The following is a 21,660-nucleotide window of genomic DNA, read 5'->3' on the forward strand; positions in this document are numbered from 1 at the left end:
TAAGAATAGAGGAAATCAGGGAAAGAAACAAGATACGGTAACTCCAGGGCCGCAGAAAGATACTCGCTCAAGAAGACACGTACCAGCCGACGCGGATAAACTGCCGTCGGAGACAAGCTCCGACGTGGAGGACGAAGAGGAAAATACACCGGGACCATCGACTACGGTCCCCGACAGAGAGTTAATAGATGCCAACATAACAGAAGAGACAGAATCAAGCTCCGTGAAAGAGAGAGCAGCCAATCTGGATAAGAGAATACAAATAGCAAAAAATTCCAACGTCACCGTCACTGCATCTATGTCGCCAATTGAAACAAGCAGTACTACCACTCCACCCGATTTCAACACACTGACTAACCTGATGATAGAACAGTCTAACCTGATGAAAGAACAGATTACACACATCAAGGCGCTCGAAGCAAACGTCGATGCTAAATTCGATCGCATCGATGAGAAATTAGAAGAAGTCAAGAAAGCGATCGATGCACAGTCAAAGCGAATCACGTCAGTGGAGAATACGGTGACAGATATTACACGGGCAGTCAAGGCGAACGAAGGTGGCATGACAGAGATGGAAAAAGAGATAGAAAGTGTGAAAGAAGAATACCGGAGGGAAATACAAGTGGTTAAAAACGAAGCGACGGAGAGGCTACTAGAATCCCAACGCTACCACAGGAGGAATAACATCCGCATTGTAGGGCTTGATGAAGCAGTAAACTGCGAAGATGCCAACTTTCCAACAGTGCTATCAACGATTTTGGGTAACAACGATCCAAACACAGTGCCAGAAGTGGACCATGTTTACAGAATCGGTTCTCGGGGGCAAAGAAACATTGGGCCAAGAGTCATCATTGTTACTCTGCGGAAGACTACAACAAGGGATGACATCATCAAATTTGCTCGCATCCAACGTGGGAATCTGAATTATGGTGATAAATCAATATTTATCTACGAAGATTTGAGCAAAGAAGCCATCATTCGACGTCTACCATACAAGGAGGTGATGCAAAAGCTGTTCAAATCTGGTCACAAGCCAAGGCTATCATACCCGGCGCTGTTATCATTCGTGGGCAGTGACGGCCACAGGTCTGGTGTATACACACCTAAAGAAGCTGAGGATTTTCTGAATCGAAATGGAGCAAATAACCCAAGGCAGGACGACAAAAAACAGATAAGCCTCTTTCACAATGTATACCAGTGTTAGAATGACTTTATTGTGTTCATCAAGGTAGCAGACGATATGCAAGCCGTTTATAACAATGTGTACTGTGTATAATACGATTCGTAATACATTATAATTTCAGACTCTGGTCTCTGGGGAGACAAATACATATCATTGCAAAAAGATCTATCTGGAATATTCTGGGTTTATCGCTCAAATGCCCTGGGTCTCTTAGATCATTCTGGAACATAAAAATAGTCTATTGCACTAGTATACTCTACAACCTTCTAGAATATAAGGCACCATGACAACGAAGGCCTACAACTCTAACAATAAACATCCGGTGTGTATACACATAGCAGATAATCAATTGAATGAAGTTCAATCAGTCCTTAATAATACTTTAAAAATTAACCACACCTAAACGTATGAACACTACAAGGTTATTCTAACAATTTAAGTAATCACTCCATTGATGGTGACTGGCACATTGAAGCCCTAAAAGGCTCTGCTTTTCTATCTTATCTAATCTGTTAATTCGGTTCTAGTGGCTTCTCCACGTTGATAATTATTCTATCTCTCATTCCTTATCTATATCTTTCCTTTAATTTTTATTTTATTTTATTTTTTCTTCTCATTACTCTATTTTTTATATATATTTTAACTTACATTGTTCTTTTCCACTGTTCTTCACATTAAGGTGTCAATATTGCTCTACAATCTTTTCCTTTTTTCCTTTTTTCCCACACGTTAGTAGAGGGTTCAAATGAATATGTCGATGAAAGTTTATTCTCTTTTTTTATTTTTTATTTTTTGTCATTTATCACAATACTTCATTACAGTAAGGGAAGGTGCAAGACCAAAAGCGACATTCTATTGCAATAGAATGGAAATGTTAGATCCTATGGCAATTAGCATAGGAAGATTAAGATTACAATGCTCAGTTTGGGCAATCCGGTGGACTATGGGAGAAAGTCAATCGCGGAGGATGTGTTTTTGGAACACAGGCCTGTACGACTTTCTGGGTGAGGGGAAAATAGGGGATTTTTATTTGTATATATATATGTTTTTAAGCTCAGCTCTCAACGGGACCTCATTAATTGGATGTACATCTATTGTAGCTTCGCACTCCAGAAGCATTACCAAAAACTACACAAAAACATGCATAGATTATGGCTAGTTTGAATATAATGGTATGGAACACCGGTGGGATAAACAAACAACACAAACGCAAAAGCGTGCTCACGCTGATGAAAAAAGAACATGTGGACGTGGCTCTATTAAGCGAAACGCACATTTTAGAGGAAGACATAAATACGTTAGCGGATAACATATACCATAATATTAGTCACTCTTCTTTTGTTACGAGAACTAGAGGGGTAGCCATAGTCGTCAGACGCAAATTAAATATCGAATTGAAAGGGGTATGGTCGGATGCTGAGGGGCGCATAACTATAGCTAGGATTATACACAATAACAGGAAAATTGCGTTGGCAGCGGTATATGCCCCAAATTTGTACGAAGTGGGTTCCTTCACTTCACTAACCGGAGAAATGTTAAACCATCCCGAGTACTCATATATAATAGGTGCGGATTTTAATGCCATTTGGAACCCAAGGATGGACAAAACTTACCTTGCCTTTTCCAGCGAACAAAAAAATTCATCTTCTAAAGCATTAAAAGATTGGTCAAAATCAACAGGGGTAATTGATTTATGGCGTTCACTTAATCCCATGACCCGTAAGTACTCCTGTCGTTCGGCGAGACACAACACACTATCCAGAATTGATTACGTCTTTGCATCCCCGAGAATATTTGATAAATATGAAGTGGAAATGACACCCAATGCGCTATCAGATCACTGCTACTTAATCCTGAAAGCAACATTTGGTACACTATCTTCCCGGGCCCCAAGATGGCGTTTTAATTCTATGCTGCTTAACAACAAGGAATTCATTACACAAATTAAAGAAGCTCTCACAGTATTCCTACGGGATAATGCAAACTCGGTGCAAGATCCCAGAATATTATGGATGTCGGTAAAGAGTATGATCAAGGATTTCACGGATAGATTTTCCTCCATATTGCGCAAAAATCAATGCACAAAACTGTCTGAAATGGAAACGCTTTACTCAACGCTTTTTAATTCTTTAAAATACAACAACTCTACTAGACTAGAAAACCAAGTTAACATTCTAAAGACAGAGATCAAAGCAATATACAGACAAAAATCGGAATTGCAAATACGCAGCACAAGACAACAGCAGTACTTCCAAGGATCTAAACCTAGTCACCTATTAGCCATGCGACTAAGAATTAATGCAAAATTTGCAGATATAACTGCCATTAGGAAACAACAAGCTCTAGTAACAGAACCCAAAATAATAAACGATACATTCAAAGAATTCTACTCCGATTTGTATAATTCAGAAACGACCTTTGATCAAGACAAATTAGACACATATCTTAATCAAATTACTCTCCCTAAACTTTCGGAGGACGACGCTAAACAGTTAGAAGCACCGATCACATTAGAAGAACTCAAGAAGGCCATATCCGGAATGAAAAACGGCAAGGCTCCGGGAATTGACGGTATCCCATCAGAAATGTACATTTCTTGCTGGGACATATTTGGACCCTTATTACTAAATATGATCTTATACTCAGTCAAAGAGGGAAGCTTCCATAAACACCAAAATATCGCACTCATTTCAGTTCTTCACAAAAAAGACAAAGACCCCACTGAGTGCGGTAGTTACCGACCTTTAAGCCTCCTCGGAACCGATGTCAAACTGTACTCTAAGATATTAGCCATCAGATTGCAAAAGCATATGACGTCTTTAGTTCATCCGGACCAAACAGGCTTCATAAAAGGTCGCCTGATCAATGATAACATAAGGCGAATACTGCACGTACTAGATGCAGACAAAGAGGACACCACACCTAAGGCGATGCTATCCCTGGATGCTATGAAAGCATTTGACAGGTTGGAATGGTCGTTTCTATGGGCAGTATTAGAAAGGATGGGGTTAGGAAAAGGATTCATTGATATGATTAAAGTACTATACAAGGACCCATCGGCCAGGATTACAACAGGCACATTCATCTCCGATATCTTTCCGGTATCACGCTCAGCCAGACAGGGTTGCCCTCTTAGTCCCGGACTATTCGATCTATCATTAGAACCTTTAGCACAATTTATAAGACAATCCCAACACATAGAACCAATAGTAATCAAGGGCACACAACATAAAATTAGTTTATATGCGGACGACGTAATATTGTTCATGCAAAACCCCAACAACACATTGCCGCATATACTCAAGTTGATAGAGAACTTTGGTGATTTATCGGGATTTAAAATAAATTGGCCTAAGTCGGCTTTTCTTCCTCTTAACATCAGTGCAAAAAAAGACACAACCCTCCCAGGTGCGATACCCATGGTCAAACATTTTAGATGCTTGGGTGTGGAAATATTTCCCACCATAAGACAAACGGTGAAGCACAATTACACAAAAATACAGAACAAAATCAAAGACGACCTGGACAGGTGGGCAAAACTTAAAAACTCAGTACAGGCAAGGGTATCAATAGTTAAGATGGATGTATTACCAAGAATCAATTTCTTCAGCTCAATGCTTCCGTTACCTCCTCCAGAGGGCTACTGGAAAAGATTACAAACCTCCACATACAAATTTATTTGGAATAACAAACCACCTCGCATAAAAAGATCCACCGCACAGAGAAATAAAGCAGACGGTGGCATGGCAGTTCCAGATTTTGTACAATATTTTAAGGCTTTCACATTAAGACCATTGAAGATATGGTTTGACCCCCAGGCTTTGGTATCTTGGAGAGAATTAGAAGAAAACATAGTAGCCCCACAGAGACTGAAAGACATAGCACACACTAAACTTTCAATCAAGCATTGTGAGCGAGAATTTGGCCCAATAATTACCCATGCAATCAGAACATGGCGGGAAACACAAAAGAAATATCCTAACCCTCAAGAATGGCATAATCACACTCCCATATTCAATAACAATGCACTCTTAATGGGAAAACGCCCTATAAGATTCCCTATATGGGAAGAGCAAGGCATACACTCATTAGGGGATATTTTTAATAACCAGGGCCTCTGTAGTTATGTCGAAATATGCACAAAGTTTAACCTCACCGAGTCCACATGGCTTTTTTACATACAGTTACGACTTTGTCTGAGGTCTCACGGTGTTCCATTACTCATACCAATTGAACACCACAGATACCACAAATTTTTCTATGAAAGAGAAACATTGGGAGGTTTTGTATCAGGTTTTTATTATCAATTACTAACGTCCTCGTATGAAACCCTTCAACTAGACACTGTCTGGAGGAGGGATATACCAGACCTGGAAAATGACTTTGATTGGCAAGGAGCCTGGGCAAATGTCCGACTTACATCAAGGAACCCGGATCATCAACAAATCAATCTGAACTATATTCACAGGACATACTTGACTCCTATAAGGCTGTGCAAAATGGGGCTTAAACAAGACTCCAAATGCTCCCAATGTACAAATGGGGACGAAGGAACATTTATGCACATGTATTGGGACTGCCCACCAGTTAAGGCATTCTGGAAAGATGTGTCCCAACAATTATCAATACTCGTATCTTGGAATATACCTGTACACCCCTCGGTATTACTATTGAATGATGTTTTTGAGTTTGCAGTGAATCCACAACTAAAGAGATTGGTTTTATCGGGTATCACAGTAGCTAAAAAACTGATCGCATCACGTTGGTTTCAACCGGAAAAAATGTGCCGAAAAGTGTGGTTTCTTACATATCTCGATGTGATATATCAAGAAATATCTACAGCAAGAATTCTGGGTCTCAATGAATCCAAAATGTCAATGTGGTTAGAAGTGGTGGAGAGAATAAAAGCTAGCTTATAATGGTAGTGTCTGGTTAGGAGTGAGGGATAATGGAGGTACTATCCAAGAGGGGGTCCGGGAGGGGGGGGTTCGAGCTGGAGCATATGTGTGTAGGGTTTTAGAAAATAGGTATTAGGGGTATATTATATACTAACATTTATATAATTGTAATTTCGCTGGATATACACTGTATACGGTTAAAATGTTATTATAGACTATTTTTGTTTTATCTTGTTTCTGTACTTGCATGTATTTTAACCACCTTTACTGAAAGTTTCATTATGCATTGTGTGTTGAGTACTGACTTTTAATAATTTTTGTTTTGCAATAATAAAAAAAATATAAAAAAAAAAGGTTAGCCAGGGACAGCCTGATACTGCTGTTATTGTTATGAGGTATATTTACACTTCTAGACTATCTGAACTAAAATATTACAATGTCAAAACTGTAAAAAGCTAGAAAGATGGATAGATGGATATATATATATATAGATTAGGGCTCTCAGTTTATCGCGTTAATTAGATTAATTAATTACACACCAAATTATTGCGTTATGAAAATTAACTCATTCATTCCATAAGAACGTAGAATACACATTTACAGACTTTCTTTTAATATGGTCCATTTGCATGTTCTTGGTATCTGATTCTAGGGACATCTATGGATCTCAGGGAATGTATTCCCAGTGTCAGAAATACTGTGTCTGTTACTAGGCTTGAGTAAATTGTAATGAACCAAATGAGAATATCAATAATTTTTTTTTTTTATCTTTGACTGTGAATAACACCATGCTAAAATTGACCAGACCTGAAAAATCTAAGCAAATGAATAAATGGAAGATGATTAAACAGAAGGTTTTGTAGATACAGTACTGAATTCTGCCATCCGGACACATGCCATTTGAAATATGATTATAGAATATAGAATATCAGGCCTAAAATGGTTATGTGATTAAAATGCGATTAATTAGATTCATTAATTACAAATCCTGTAATTAATTAGATAAATTCTTTTAATTGCCTGACAGCACTAATATAGATATATAGATATATTAGGGCTGGGAATTTATCGCATTAATTTTGATTAATTAACTACAGAAAGAATTCAAAGTAAAAAATGTATGCATTTAATCGCATTATGATTTTTCTTTATTATGAAAGAAGAATGTTACCTTTCAAAGGAGACCAGACTTGTGCATGTGCTATAAGTATAAAGTATAATAAATCGGAAAATAACTTTTTTTCTTAGTTCATACAGAATACTGAAAAAATAAGAGAACATTTTATCAATCAAGAGTTTTTTTTGCAATACTGCGTTTTACTTTGACCTCGAAAGTGCTTGAGTTTACAAAAGGTCCTTTGCGCTATATATATATTATTCATAAAATTGTTGTTTTTTACACTTTGTAAAAAAATTCATTGATCTGTTGGTCTGTGTAGTAGCTAATACAGGATTTTGCTGCTTAAACGTATGTATAATGTATATTCATTGATTCACTCGTATACCAAAATCCATTAAATTAATATTAATATTGATATGCGATTAAAATGTGATTAATTTTGATTAATTAACTATAAAGTCTATAATAAAAAAAAATTATTGAGTCCCACCACTAATATATATATATAGATAGATAGATAGATAGATAGATAGATAGATAGATAGATAGATAGATAGATAGATAGATAGATAGATAGATAGATAGATAGATAGATAGATAGATAGACAGACAGATAGACAGATAGATAGATAGACAGACAGACAGACAGACAGACAGACAGACAGACAGACAGACAGACAGACAGACAGACAGACAGACAGACAGACAGACAGACAGACAGACAGACAGACAGACAGACAGACAGACAGACTCAGTTACCATGGCGACAGTGCGTTCCCCTAACAAGAGGGCGTTCAGAGTAACTGGTCAAACGGATCGAACACCTAGCTGTCTTCAGGACATCCATCACCTGATAAACACACTGTCAGCCTGGCTCCAAAGGGCAAGAAGGAGGAGAGAGAGAGAGAGAGAGAGAGAGAGAGAGAGAGAGAGAGAGAGAGAGAGAGAGAGAGAGAGAGAGAGAGAGAGAGAGATAGAGAGAGAGAGAGAGAGAGAGAGAGAGAGAGAGAGAGAGAGAGAGAGAGAGAGAGAGAGAGTGAGAGAGAAGCTAAAAGAGAGAGAGACAGGGAGGGAAAGAGAGAGAGAGAGAGAGAGAGAGAGAGAGAGAGAGAGAGAGAGAGAGAGAGAGAGAGAGGGGAAAGAGAGAGAGAGATAGAGAGACAGACAGACAGACAGACAGACAGACAGACAGACAGACAGACAGACAGACAGACAGACAGACAGACAGACAGACAGACAGACACAGATCTGCAAACAGGAAGATACGAAGATACGGTGTGGAGGGATGGATGGAGGGGTGGAGGGAGAGAGGCAGAGAAAGGGATGCAGTGCAGTATTCTCAGCCCAAGGCAATAGGTTTCCTTTGATCATCCTGAGGACTAAAGACAGAGGGGGCACACAGGACCGAGGGGGCACACAGGACAGGAGAACACAAGGGAGAAAGACAGGGAGAGAAAGAGAGTAGTACAGAGGTATTTTAAGAACATTTATTGTGCAAAACTGCAATAGAAAAATGCAAAACCTTTTCTCAAGTGTTATGTCGGTCCACCGCTGTGTTTTTTTGTCGTTGAAACATGTAAAAACATTTCTTTTTAAATTATTCTGTTACAGCTGCTGACCTATATACTATAGCTAATGTCCATCAATATATTCCTTTGGAATGAAAGCGTGATTTTCAGAGAGGGTCTTCACTGTACGCGGGCTAGCCAATCAGAGAGCGTCTTCGCAAACTGCGGCTATGAAAAAAAATCACGCAGAATGAAATAGGTTCAAGAATCGAATCAGGATTGTTAACAGAGAGAGAGAGAGAGAGATAGATGGTTCTGGGACTCTGCTCACAAACACAAGCAGAGCCACCAGACAGAAACCACACTGGACTAAACCAAATTATAAGAAAACAAAAAGAAAACTATCTGACACATTGGAAAGAATCAACCCGAAACCAGAGCACATTTAAATGCTATTTGGCCCTCAACAGAGAGTACACAGTGGCAGAATACCTGAGCACTGTGACTGATCCAAAACTAAGGAGATCCTTGACTAGGTACAGACTCAGCGAGTACAGCCTAGCCATCGAGAAAGGCCGCCATAGGCAGACCTGGCTCCCAAGAGAAGACAGACTGTGCACCCACTGCACTGCACACAAGGTGAGGTGGAAACCGAAATACATTTCCTAACAACCTGTCCACTATACCAAGACATCAGAGACATATACTTCCCACAAATTGCAAACACCCAAAGAGACTTAGAAAACATGGAAAACAACTCAAAACTCCCATACCTACTGGGAGAAATACAACAATGTGCAAACACAGCAGCAACATTTGTGAGCTGTTGTGACAAGAAAAGGACATCCAACGGAATACAACCAGCATAAAGACTGTACAAGAAATTCCGTCTGTAATGTACTGATTTATTTTGTTTTATCTGTTTGATTGTTTTGTTTTGTTTGGCTTTGGCAATGTAAACGTATGTTTCCCATGTCAATAAAGCCCATTTGAATTGAATTGAGAGAGAGAGAGAGAGAGAGAGAGAGAGAGAGAGAGAGAGAGAGAGAGAGAGAGAGAGAGAGAGAGAGAGAGAAGAGAGACACAGAGAGGGGGGAGGGATGAGAGAAGAGAGAGGAGAGGAGTCCGTGTTCACTGTCTTCCTCTAACCATGTGTGAATGTTCAAACGCTCCAGTTTTGTCCTGTTGTCTATAATATCATTCCATCCACGCATCCCTTCATTTCACTCTCTGCTCCACCGCGGAGTGAAACCGCTAATGAGTTGCACCATAACAACAGCGAGTGATTATTCTTGAGATAATTGCCTCCTTGATTAAAACCTGTGCTAATGACAGTTATCAATCAATCAAATAAATGTGTATAGCACATTTAGTCATGACACACCAAAGTGCTTCACAGTAAGTCGCATAGCTAAAAACAAAGGAAAGTGCTAAAGTATAAAATAAACAGAAAATATAAACAACCAACGGACAGACGAGGAAACAGAACAACACGTCAAAACAAGCAAGGCAAGAGTCAGAGTGAGTCAGAGTAGGCCAGGCGGTATAGATGGGTTTTGAGTTTAGATTTAAAAAACTCGATGGAGGGGGCAGATTTGATGAACATGGGGATGCTGTTCCAGAGGTCAGGGGCTGTGACAGCAAAAGCCCCTGAGCCCCACTAGACTTGAAATTGGACCTACAGGTAGTTATGACAGAATGTCCCGATGCATTAGTGGTGTCTTAGGGTATATTTAATCCTTTTGGTGAATAATCTCTTTCATCAACTCACCGCCACGAGACGCTTGTTTCATCCAGTCATTTAGCACATGGTGCCTGTTTAGTGTTTAGTACAAACTAGCTTAGCTACGTTAGCATCACCTCAAAAGTGCGGTAATCGACGTTCTTGTAACCCAAAAACTGAGATGATTCATCGATTTTTTTTTGATACAAGGGTAAGCCTGATAGCCTTCTAGTTTAGAATATTGCTAAATCGGCGGTTAGGTGGCCGAGCGGAGATTGCGTTCGTCACCAACCCCGGAGCTGTGAGCTGGATTCGCCTGTTCGAATCCAGCTCACAGCTCCGGGGTTGTCACCAGCTTGGCTGGCCGTCTGCACTGATACAATTGGCTGTATTGGAGGGTGGGAGAAGCTGGCGGGGTGGGTCCGGGTCGTTGTAAACAGCGACTCCTACAGTTCGGTCGGGGTGCCTGCTAAGCGCGGATATGACCTGAGGGGGATAGTGTGGTCCTCCCACACGCTACGCCCTCTCAATGAGAATCCGCGCTGCCAGGTGAAAAGAAGCGGTGATTGGCTGGACGTGTGTCGGAGGAAGCACGTGGTAGCCTCCACTCTCCCAGATGATCTGACTGTGGGGGGTAAGTGCGCAGCGACCAGGAAGGGATTGGGAATTGGCATACGACTAACATTGGGATGGGAGAAAATCGGAGGAAAATGGAGGGGGAAAAAGATCAATAAAAAAAAAAAAAAAAAAATTGCTAAATTGCTAAATAAATTACATATAACTAATATATAACTAGCTCATCCCACAAAACAGTGTGCAAGTCTTCGACCTACTTTCCCTACTGACACTAACGCCAGCTCTGTTCTCATGACCGTCACCCACCAGGAGGTTGCTTGTGTGGAAGAATCCCTATTGGTTGCCCCAAACAATAGCTTAGGGGCAGGGGCAGGGGTATAGGGTTAGGGCCAGGAGTAGGGTTAGGGGCAGGATCCTAACGCAGCTAAACTAGCTCGTACCGAACACTAAATAGTAGCGGTACACGAAAACCACGGTACGGTACGTACCTCGGTTTTGAAGTCAAGGTTCGGTACAGGTTTTCGGTACAGTGGGGGAAAGTTTGGCTTTCCATGTTCCACTCAGGGGTGATGTAGTGTGCAGTAACTAATTGTACTTGTAGGGCTGTCAACGAATATTCTATATTGAAATTAATAATCGACTTGTAAAGAAATGTATAATAATAATAATAATTCGATTCGATAATTAGATAGGGCGGTCGTTAGTGGTTAACATACCGATGTATTCGTTCGGTACACTACACAGCCGTTCGGTACCGTACGGTACACACTGAAACGGTTCGGTACGGATACGTGTACCTTTACACCCCTACTAAACAGGTACTGTAATGTCAGCAATCACCGGACGCACAAGGATGAAAGAGTTGACGAGTGAGATTATTTGTCCAAAAAGTCTGCATTTAGAAAGCGAGCGGAGAGGAGGAGGGAGAGATGGAGGGAGGAATAGAGGAGAAGAATGAGGAGGAGGAGGAGAATGTGAGGGCTGACCTTCTAAGCTTTTTTTGGCAATCAAAGCTTCGGGGCCGAGCTTCGATTTTAATTCGAAGCTTAAAAAAAATATATATATATATTTATAATATTTTTGTATTATTATTTTTTTATCTTATGTTGTGGGACTTGTACAGCACTTTGGTAAACTTTGTTGTTTTTAAATGTGCTCTATAAATAAAGTGGATTGGATTAATTAATTAAGTAGCCCCTTTCGTGACTGTGACGCAGCCAACAAGGTTTCACTCGGCTGCGCTGCCTGGGTGCAGTGGGGCTGTTCTCACAGCCAACGACATGACATTACATAATTATGTTGCAACCTTCGTCTATCAAGCAAACAATTATATTATATTTAATTTATCATTTATAATTATATCAGACAATGCACCTACAAAAGCAGATGATTACAATTAAATTAGCCAACTTGGTAACACATTAGTCATAGCAGCATAGGCATGGCCTTATTAATGTTTTGTGTGGCGTCGCCGTCGTGTACAACGATACTTTTTTTAGGTGATTTGACAAAGTTGTTGTAGAGTTGTGATATGCCATTTTCTTCTGGCAATATCTGGCACTCTGCTTTTTGGGCATTGTCTTTGTATATTTTAAAGTGTAACCACACGTCTGTTGACTTCTTCGTCGACATGTCTGCTGCACATGTCCTTGTTGTTTTCAACACAGATAATCTCCACGTGCTTGTTGTAGAGAGGTGGAGTCGAGGCGCCGCTTACTTTCGTTTCATTGGAATGGAGGCGGGAAGGCGCCGCATACTTTTTTTTTTTTACTTCGCTTTTTTTTATGTTCGAAGCTCGTGCCATCGAACAAAGCTTCGAAGTATTTTAAGACAGCCCGTCACAAGTTCAAACCGTACCTCTGTCGGCCTCCCCGCCTAGAGTCACTACACCCTAACACACCGCTAATGAAACATTGACTGTCACAGCTGTCATTAGCACATGTTTTTTAATCGTAATCAAGCAGGTGATATCTTCACACGCACGCACACACACACACACACACACACACACACACACACACACACGGAACACTGCCATATTGGTGACAGAGTGTGCCCATTAGAAATGGGTAAATACAACTCTGTTTTCATTCAGCCGGTGTGTGTGTGTGTGTGTGTGTGTGTGTGTGTGTGTGTGTGTGTGTGTGTGTGTGTGTGTGTGTGTGTGTGTGTAGGGGGGTTAACAGATCACAGTATGTCAGATAGCTCTCCATCTGTTGCTTATTATGGCATTCTGGGACAGGCTAGGTAACGGGGTACCAACTTGATGCCAGTAAAACCAATCACCTCGTTCAAATACTGGAACCAGCCAAAGCAGGACGAGAGAGAGAGAGAGAGAGAGAGAGAGAGAGGAGAGAGAGAGAAGAGAGAGAGAGAGAGAGAGAGAGAGAGAGAGAGAGAGGAGAGAGAGAGGAGAGAGGAGAGAGAGGGGAGAGAGAGAGAGAGGAGAGGAAAGAGAGATGTAGGCAGGCTGATAGACAGACAGGCAGGCAGGCAGGCAGGTAAACAGACAAACAGACAAACAGGTCAACAGTCAGACATACAGACAGGAAGTTAGGAAGGTAAACAGGTAGACAGCAAAAAAGACCTGCTCTTCTCAATCATCCTCATCCTGTTTATCTATCTGTGGTTTCTCTCTCTCTCTCTCTCTCCCCCTCTGTCGCTATCTCTCCCCCCTGTCTCTCTCTCCCCCCTCTGTCTCTCTCCTTCTCTCCCTCCCCCCCCCTCTCTCTTCCCCCTATCTATATTATAAAGGACCGGTGTCTCTCTATCTCTCTCCTCTCTCCATGGTGGTCTCTCAGTCCCTCTTAGTGATTCCGTTGTGCTCTTTTTTCTTCCCCTACACCTCTCTCTCTCTCTCCCTCTCTCTCTCTCCCTCTCTCTCTCTCTCTCTGTCTCTCTCCCTCTCTCTGTCTCTCTCTCTCTCTCCTCCCTCTCTCTCCTCTCTCTCTCTCTCTCTCTCTCTCTCTCCTCTCTCTCTCTCTCTCTCTCTCTCTCTCTCTGTCTCTCTCCTCTCTCTCTCTCTCTCTGTCTCTCTCTCTCTCTGCCTCAGATGGCCACAACGTGACGAACCCTCGGTACATCTGGTTACTGCATGCACGCACACACACACACACACACGCACGCACGCACGCACACACACACACACACACACACACACACACACACACGTGCACGCAGGCACATCCTCAAAGACAGATGAACACCCACGTACACACACAGGAACAAACACACACTATAGAACACACTTAATTAGATCACACAGACACACACATGTACAGACACACATCTTCTCGATTTACATCTCAAGCTAATCATTCCTCTGTGTGTGCATATGTGCAAACGCGTGTTTGTGTGTCTGTATGTGCATGCGTACATACGTGTTTGTGTGTGTCTGTATGTGCGTGCGTACATACGTGTTTGCTGTGTGTCTGTATGTGCGTGCGTACATACGTGTTTACTGTGTGTGTCTGTACGTGTGCGTGCATACGTGTTTACTGTGTGTGTCTATATGTGCGTGCGTACATACGTGTTTACTGTGTGTGTCTGTGTGCGTGCATACATATGTGTTTGTGTGTGTCTGTATGTGCGTGCGCACATACGTGTTTGTGTGTGTGTGTCTGTATGTGTGTATTATGGACTTCTGCTTAGCTGTATTGACGAGGTGTGGGCTGTGGAGCCTAGGAGGGGGTTTGTCATGGTGTCCTGCTGCTTAGTGAGAGGGTCTCGGAGGGTTATCAGAGGGTTATCAGAGGGTCTCGGAGGGTATCAGAGGGTATCAGAGGGTCTCGGAGGGTTATCAGAGGGTTATCAGAGGGTCTCGGAGGGTTATCAGAGGGTTATCAGAGGGTCTCGGAGGGTTATCAGAGGGTTATCAGAGGGTCTCGGAGGGTTATCAGAGGGTTATCAGAGGGTCTCGGAGGGTATCAGAGGGTCTCAGAGGGTCTCGGAGGGTCTCAGAGGGTCTCGGGTTATCAGAGGGTATCAGAGGGTCTCAGAGGGTCTCAGAGGGTCTCAGAGGGTCTCAGAGGGTTATCAGAGGGTCTCAGAGGGTCTCGGAGGGTCTCAGAGGGTCTCGGGTTATCAGAGGGTATCAGAGGGTCTCAGAGGGTCTCAGAGGGTCTCAGAGGGTTATCAGAGGGTCTCAGAGGGTATCAGAGGGTCTCAGAGGGTCTCGGGTTATCAGAGGGTTATCAGAGGGTCTCGGAGGGTATCAGAGGGTCTCAGAGGGTCTCGGAGGGTCTCAGAGGGTCTCGGGTTATCAGAGGGTATCAGAGGGTCTCAGAGGGTCTCAGAGGGTATCAGAGGGTCTCAGAGGGTCTCAGAGGGTCTCAAAGGGTTATCAGAGGGTCTCAGAGGGTCTCAGAGGGTCTCAGAGGGTTATCAGAGGGTCTCAGAGGGTTATCAGAGGGTCTCAGAGGGTTATCAGAGGGTCTCAGAGGGTCTCAGAGGGTCTCAGAGGGTTATCAGAGGGTCTCAGAGGGTTATCAGAGGGTCTCAGAGGGTTATCAGAGGGTCTCAGAGGGTTATCAGAGGGTCTCAGAGGGTTATCAGAGGGTCTCTCGGAGGGTTATCAGAGGGTCTCAGAGGGTTATCAGAGGGTCTCGGAGGGTCTCGGAGGGTCTCAGAGGGTTATCAGAGGGTTATCAGAGGGTCTCGGAGGGTCTCAGAAGGTTATCAGAGGGTCTCGGAGGGTTATCAGAGGGTCTCGGAGGGTTATCAGAGGGTCTCAGAGGGTCTCAGAGGGTTATCAGAGGGTCTCAGAGGGTCTCAGAGGGTATCAGAGGGTCTCAGAGGGTCTCAGAGGGTCTCTCGGAGGGTTATCAGAGGGTCTCAGAGGGTCTCGGAGGGTCTCTCGGAGGGTTATCAGAGGGTCTCAGAGGGTCTCAGAGGGTCTCAGAGGGTTATCAGAGGGTCTCGGGTTCTGCCCCCCACCCCTCCCACAGGTGTCCCCCACTCCTGGCTGCCACTCATTGGTTGGATTAGATTAGATTAAAATTAGGGATGCTCGATATTGGCTTTTTTACCGATACCGATATACCGATATTGTCCAACTCTTAATTTCCGATACCGATATCAACCGATACCGATATATGCAGGGTTTCCCCCCCCCAAAAATTTAATAATTTCAGGTAATTAACATTACATATCTCTTGTTGTGGAATTAACACAACATTATGCATACTTTTGACAATAAATAAAATCAGAATTTGTTCTTACTTGCTTGCCTGGGTAAATAAAGGTTATCATGTAAAAAAAAGTGTGCAAAGTGTGCAAAGTGTGCAAAGTACACGGTATTGCGCAAAATACCACTCCTAAGTCCCGACTCAGGCTGCAGTAGTTCCATCAATCTAGATCCGATCTCGAAAATGATTGTGGATCGTTGTAGCCAATGAGTGTGGCTTCCAATGATACCCCATGTGGGAATGTGTGAATCAGGGATCTAGGTGAACAACTAAATTCTTTAATTAGGAAGCCAAATTAATTGAAGTCTATGAGAAAACTGAGTTTTTCTTTGTACACAGTTTACCAAAATCACTCCTAATCACTCATTTCTGAATGGATCTTTTTAATTTTGTATCCTCTTTTTCTCCTAATTAATTTTTTTTTTCTCCCATCCCAATTTCGTGTTGCCAATTCTCCCCTCCCCTGTCTTGAACGTTGCTAGACTATGCCCCCCACTGGTCGGTTGTAGTGAGGATAGAAGCCTTGCATCACGTGTCCCCTCCGGTACACGAGGCAGCCTGTCGCATCTTTTCACCAGACAGCGCGGCCTCTCAGTGGCGAGGAGTAACGCGTGGGAGGCTCACGATGCCCCCGATACTTCCTATCTCTGCTGTGCAGGCGTTACCCAACCGACCTGTAGGAGTCGCTGTCCACAACGTCCAATCCCCACCCATCGACTTTCCACCCGCTGACTCTGCCAAATGAGCCAGTACAACGGCCGGCCCAAGTCGAAGGCAATTTCTGAGACTGGGATTAGATCATTTCTGAATGGATCTTTATGAAATTTGGATATGTACTACATAAGGCTTCAGGCTATGGCTTTGTTTGTAAGCCATACCACCTTCTGGGGAAATACTACCTCTGGACTACTAACTACAACAGAAAAACTTGAGTAACAAGTTTTTTTTTTTACAACTCAAGTTCAGACCTATGTTACTCTATTACGTTAGCACTCAAAGTGAATTTTTCTTCTGGAATCAGAAACGTCAGAATGTCATCTTTCAAAAGAGGTTCATGCATGTGCTATAAGTATAAAGTATGTTGTTTTAAAACGAAATGGCCAGGAGACTCATTGCAGGTTAACAGGTTAACGGCAACATACAGGTCCCTGACATTGAATAGGACATTAAAATAGAAAAATAAATAGAAAACGATCCAAAAACGTATATGTATGTTTATGGCCCTTAGCCGTTGGCGCCCAATAACGTATTTATACGTTTTTGGCCGTGAAAGTGTTAAAAGAACACGCCAACATTTTGGGAAATTAGAAGATAGATACCAGTTTCCTCTCTAAGCCTAGCTTAGCACAATGAATGGAAGCGGACATGGCTGGTTAGCCTAGGAATGATCCAACTAACACCTCTCCCGAAGGCTAACCGGCCATGTCCACTTCCATTCATTGTGCTAAGCTAGGCTAACATGCAGCCAGATACATTTGATGATGAATGATGATGATGAATAGTTTATTTTTCGGTCTTTGTTTACAGATAGATCAAAAACACACATGTGTGGACTTTCAAAAAGGAAAAGAAAAAAAGAAAAAAATCACAAATGTACATATTCAAAGTAAGCTCACACACAAAATCCAAACTCAATGACCGAAAAAAGGAATAGGCTGAAGCACATGCTTATTTTTACCTATCCTTTACAATTCTTAAAAACGAAATATACTTTAATATAAGAAAGAAAAACTTTAAATATGCTGCAAGATATAATTTTTTTTCTTTTTCTTTAAAGGGGAACTATCTTATAAATGGCCTTTTTGAGTGTTTAGCATTGTTTCCTAGCTATGTGAACTTATATTAATATGATCTATGTCTCAAAATTCTCATATTGGCGCATTCTTCCAATTCTCCTCTCACAATATTCACCCTCACTGAACTGAGTCGTTTGAAAATGTGCCTATATGTGATGTCATATAGTCACTGCTGCATGTTAATGTTCAGGCGAACACGACGGTGCACAGTGGTTTAGGTGGCACCTGGGCCCTCATTCATCAACGTGTTCTACGCACAGATCTGTGCTTACCCTGTGCGTACGATCATTTCTAAGCAAAGAGTGGGATTCATCAATTTCGATTTGAACTTGACTCCGTGCTTACATCTACGCACAGTTCAGACCAGGCGTACCTGGCGCCCAGTGGTAGAATATAGTATTACAACAAGGAAATGAGCTTCTGTGCATAATAACACTGGCATGTTCTGTATGAACCGTAGTTCATTATAGTTCATTGTAAAATAGCAACAGTAGTGTAATTATGGTCAAAACCCTATAAATAGCATTTGGAATAATAGATCTTTCTCTCAGAATGAATGCAGCATGGTTTATATAGCGTTATCGGAATATACGGGGTGTAGGCTACTGACTGACTGCGCTCCGCGTAGCTTGATTGATTGATTGATTGATTGAAAAGTTTATTAACAGATTGCAGAATGGGTACAGTACAGTACAGCTCAGTACATACAATTGTTAATTGGGGATGCAGACCAACTTTCGTCTTGTTTACATCAGGGTCCCCCATTTTCAATTCATCATAAATCATAAAGCTCAACTCGTTATTATTTTGCGCACAGACCGCCGAAACACGGGAACGTTTTGATTATATTTAAAAGGCTTTACGTTAAACGAAACAAGTGGAATTTCGAAGCTGTAAGCAGAATAAGTCATATGAATATAGTGTTCTTCCCCCTTTTTACTGTATAAGAAAGAATAGAAAACGCATTGCAATGACACCATGCAGATAGTGGACAGACTATATGATGGGATTCAAGTTCGCGTTTTTGTTGCTCATAGGCATGCTGTCAGAGTATGATATCTTAATCAAACATTCTAGAACATTTGTCGTCACAGATCATGTCCTAATAGAACATAGGCTATGGCATGGATCGTGATATTGTGTGGACTGTTATTATTACTGTACACCGGTACCACCCATTGTGACAACAGCCTTGTGAGTCCCGCACACAAACATGATGGAATTCAAGTTCATGTAAGGCAGGCTACCTACATCATACATGCAGTGAGATTCATTGTTCTTGTATATGCTCTCGTATTATATTGTTTATATAGGCTACCCAATACTGACATCAAAATAGATTGTAGTATGCCTCTAGAAATCATATGCAGCAGGTAGAAAATTGACGGGAGATCCATCGCGATTTGGAATAGAATTGAGGAGAACTTTGATCCCTGGGTATTAATCAAACAACACGGGAAAAGGCAGTCATATTCCAGCGCGGTCTTTATTAGCCGACAACAAAATAGATGCCTCTAAAAATCATATAGCCAATCGAACACAACTAATAAAGGCATTCATATTACAGCACGGTTATAATGACACACAACCAACGCCAAACAGTGGTCAACGAACGGTCTTTATTAGTATTTTGAGCTGTCCAGGCAGAATTGCAGCAATGGTCTTAGGGAGCCGTTGATATCTGACATCACCGTTTACAAATCCGCCTTTTATTTATCCCATAATACGCAATAGTGTCTTCTTGGTTCGACAGCAGTGAACAATCTTCGTGGAGTTTCTCAGAGTCCCGCTCGGGTCAGTCCATTATTTCACATCCCATGGGGGGTGTTTCCTCATTTTCATGACCATATATGGATAATCATGCACGAGCATTGACGGTAGAACAAAGTGGTATTCATCAACACGGAGGAACATAGAGCCTGCGTACGCACCGTGTGATGAATCCCGACTTCCCTGTGCGTACACTAGTTCTACATTCCGTGCTTACGTGTGGAAATAGAAATGTTCTACGCACACTATTGATGAATGAGGGCCCTGGAGCCCAGGCTCAAAACGGCTCGAGATCTTGAGGTAGAAAAATGCTGTTTTTGAGGACTTGATTAGAAATACAAAACAATGAATAAAAAAAATATATATATTACAGAGGTGTTCCATAAACTCACAGGAATTGTGTAAAAGTGCCCAAATAGTGAAAGAAATAGTAAAATAGTTCCCCTTTAAGAGAAAAAAAAGGAGACAAATAAATGTTTGATGTTTTACTCAAAACTGTACTCGTGAATTATTTTATCCTTCAGGGCCTTTTTAAATCTCCCCTGAGAAGTACACAACTTCAACCCCTCACTAAGACTATTCCACAATTTAACTCCCAAAATTGAAACACATCTAGCTTTTACATTAGTTCTTACCTTTTTATATGTTTTTAGAATACACAACCCTCTTAAATTATACTTTCCTTCTCTTGGTTGAAAGAGACATTGAATACAAGCTGGTAGGTTCTTACTCTTAGCACGAAAAATTATCTCCAAGGTTTTTATGTAAACCATATCTACAAATGTTTATGTGCAGGACTTTATGAATAATGGATTTGTCGATTCAAGGTAACTAGCTTTATTTATTATTCTAATCGCTCTTTTCTGTAGTTTATCTATAGGATCTGTAGGATCTATATTTGTTTTATAAACATTCCCCCAGACCTCAACACAATATGACATGTATGGCACCACAAGTGAAAAATACAATATATGCAAACATTTCTGATTTAACAGCTCCCTTGTTTTGTACAGAATGCCAACAGATTTGGCTAATTTACCTTTGATATTTCTACGGAACACACAGAGAGGAAATTGGTATATATCTCCTTGTCTCTCTCTAGAGAAGACGGTCGCTAATTTCCCAAAATGTTGGCATGTTACATGTTCATAATGAAGAATATACGATATACTGCAACGTGTGGAGGGTGGAGGATATACAGGAGATATGATCAAAACAATGGATCAGGATTTAACAGGCTTCATCTTCATCCTCGTCCTCCTCACTAGTTACATAGTGCTGTGTGTCGGATTCAATTTAAATTCAAGATTCGAGAAAATGTATTCCATTTGCCGCTGGTGGAGCGTTCAATTCTCAATTATTTCTTGATAGGTTGGCTATGATGGCATTTTTTTTTTTTTTTTTTTTTTTAAGCAATACATAGAAAGGTGCACTCAGTAGAGCACAAATCTCTACCAGGAGGCAGCCACACATTTGTTTTCTAGTAGCCTACATGTTAGATGGGGCTTAAGTATAGGGGGGGGGGGCAAACATGAAACCAATGAAAGCAGATCTCTCCACAGTATTCCTATTACACTGTTACACTATTACACCAGCACACTACATTTACATTTACATTTAGTCATTTAGCTGATGCTTTTATCCAAAGCGACTTCTGTACGACAAGTCAGCAGGAAGGGCACAACTCTATCAGCTGAGTAACAATGTTCATCAAAGTGTTGAGTGCTACACTGTAGGTTAGTTTATTAGGACAAGTGCATGACAGTAAGGTTAGTTAGGGTTAGATTTTAATTTTTTAACTGTATGCAGTGTGTACACCGTGTAGTATAGGGTCTATGCGGGTGTGTACCAGTGGCTCCTATCTGTATGTAGTGTGTACACCGTGTAGTATAGGGTCTAT

General features: G+C 41.6%; 1 protein-coding gene across 1 annotated transcript in view; it reads right to left on the reverse strand.

The window, feature by feature from the left end:
* Nucleotides 1-15,443: 15,443 nt before the first annotated feature.
* The window catches only part of fndc3ba (fibronectin type III domain containing 3Ba), a gene marked incomplete at both ends in the record, with an annotated part of 127,561 nt that continues 121,344 nt past the window's right edge, over nt 15,444-21,660 (reverse strand). The window contains 1 exon segment of the mRNA XM_084308505.1: nt 15,444-15,567. Within this exon segment, the coding sequence (XP_084164631.1) occupies nt 15,444-15,567 (124 nt within the window).

This window comes from Notolepis coatsorum, assembly GCF_963971535.1.
Source record: "Notolepis coatsorum genome assembly, chromosome: 2".
Lineage (NCBI taxonomy): Eukaryota > Metazoa > Chordata > Actinopteri > Aulopiformes > Paralepididae > Notolepis > Notolepis coatsorum.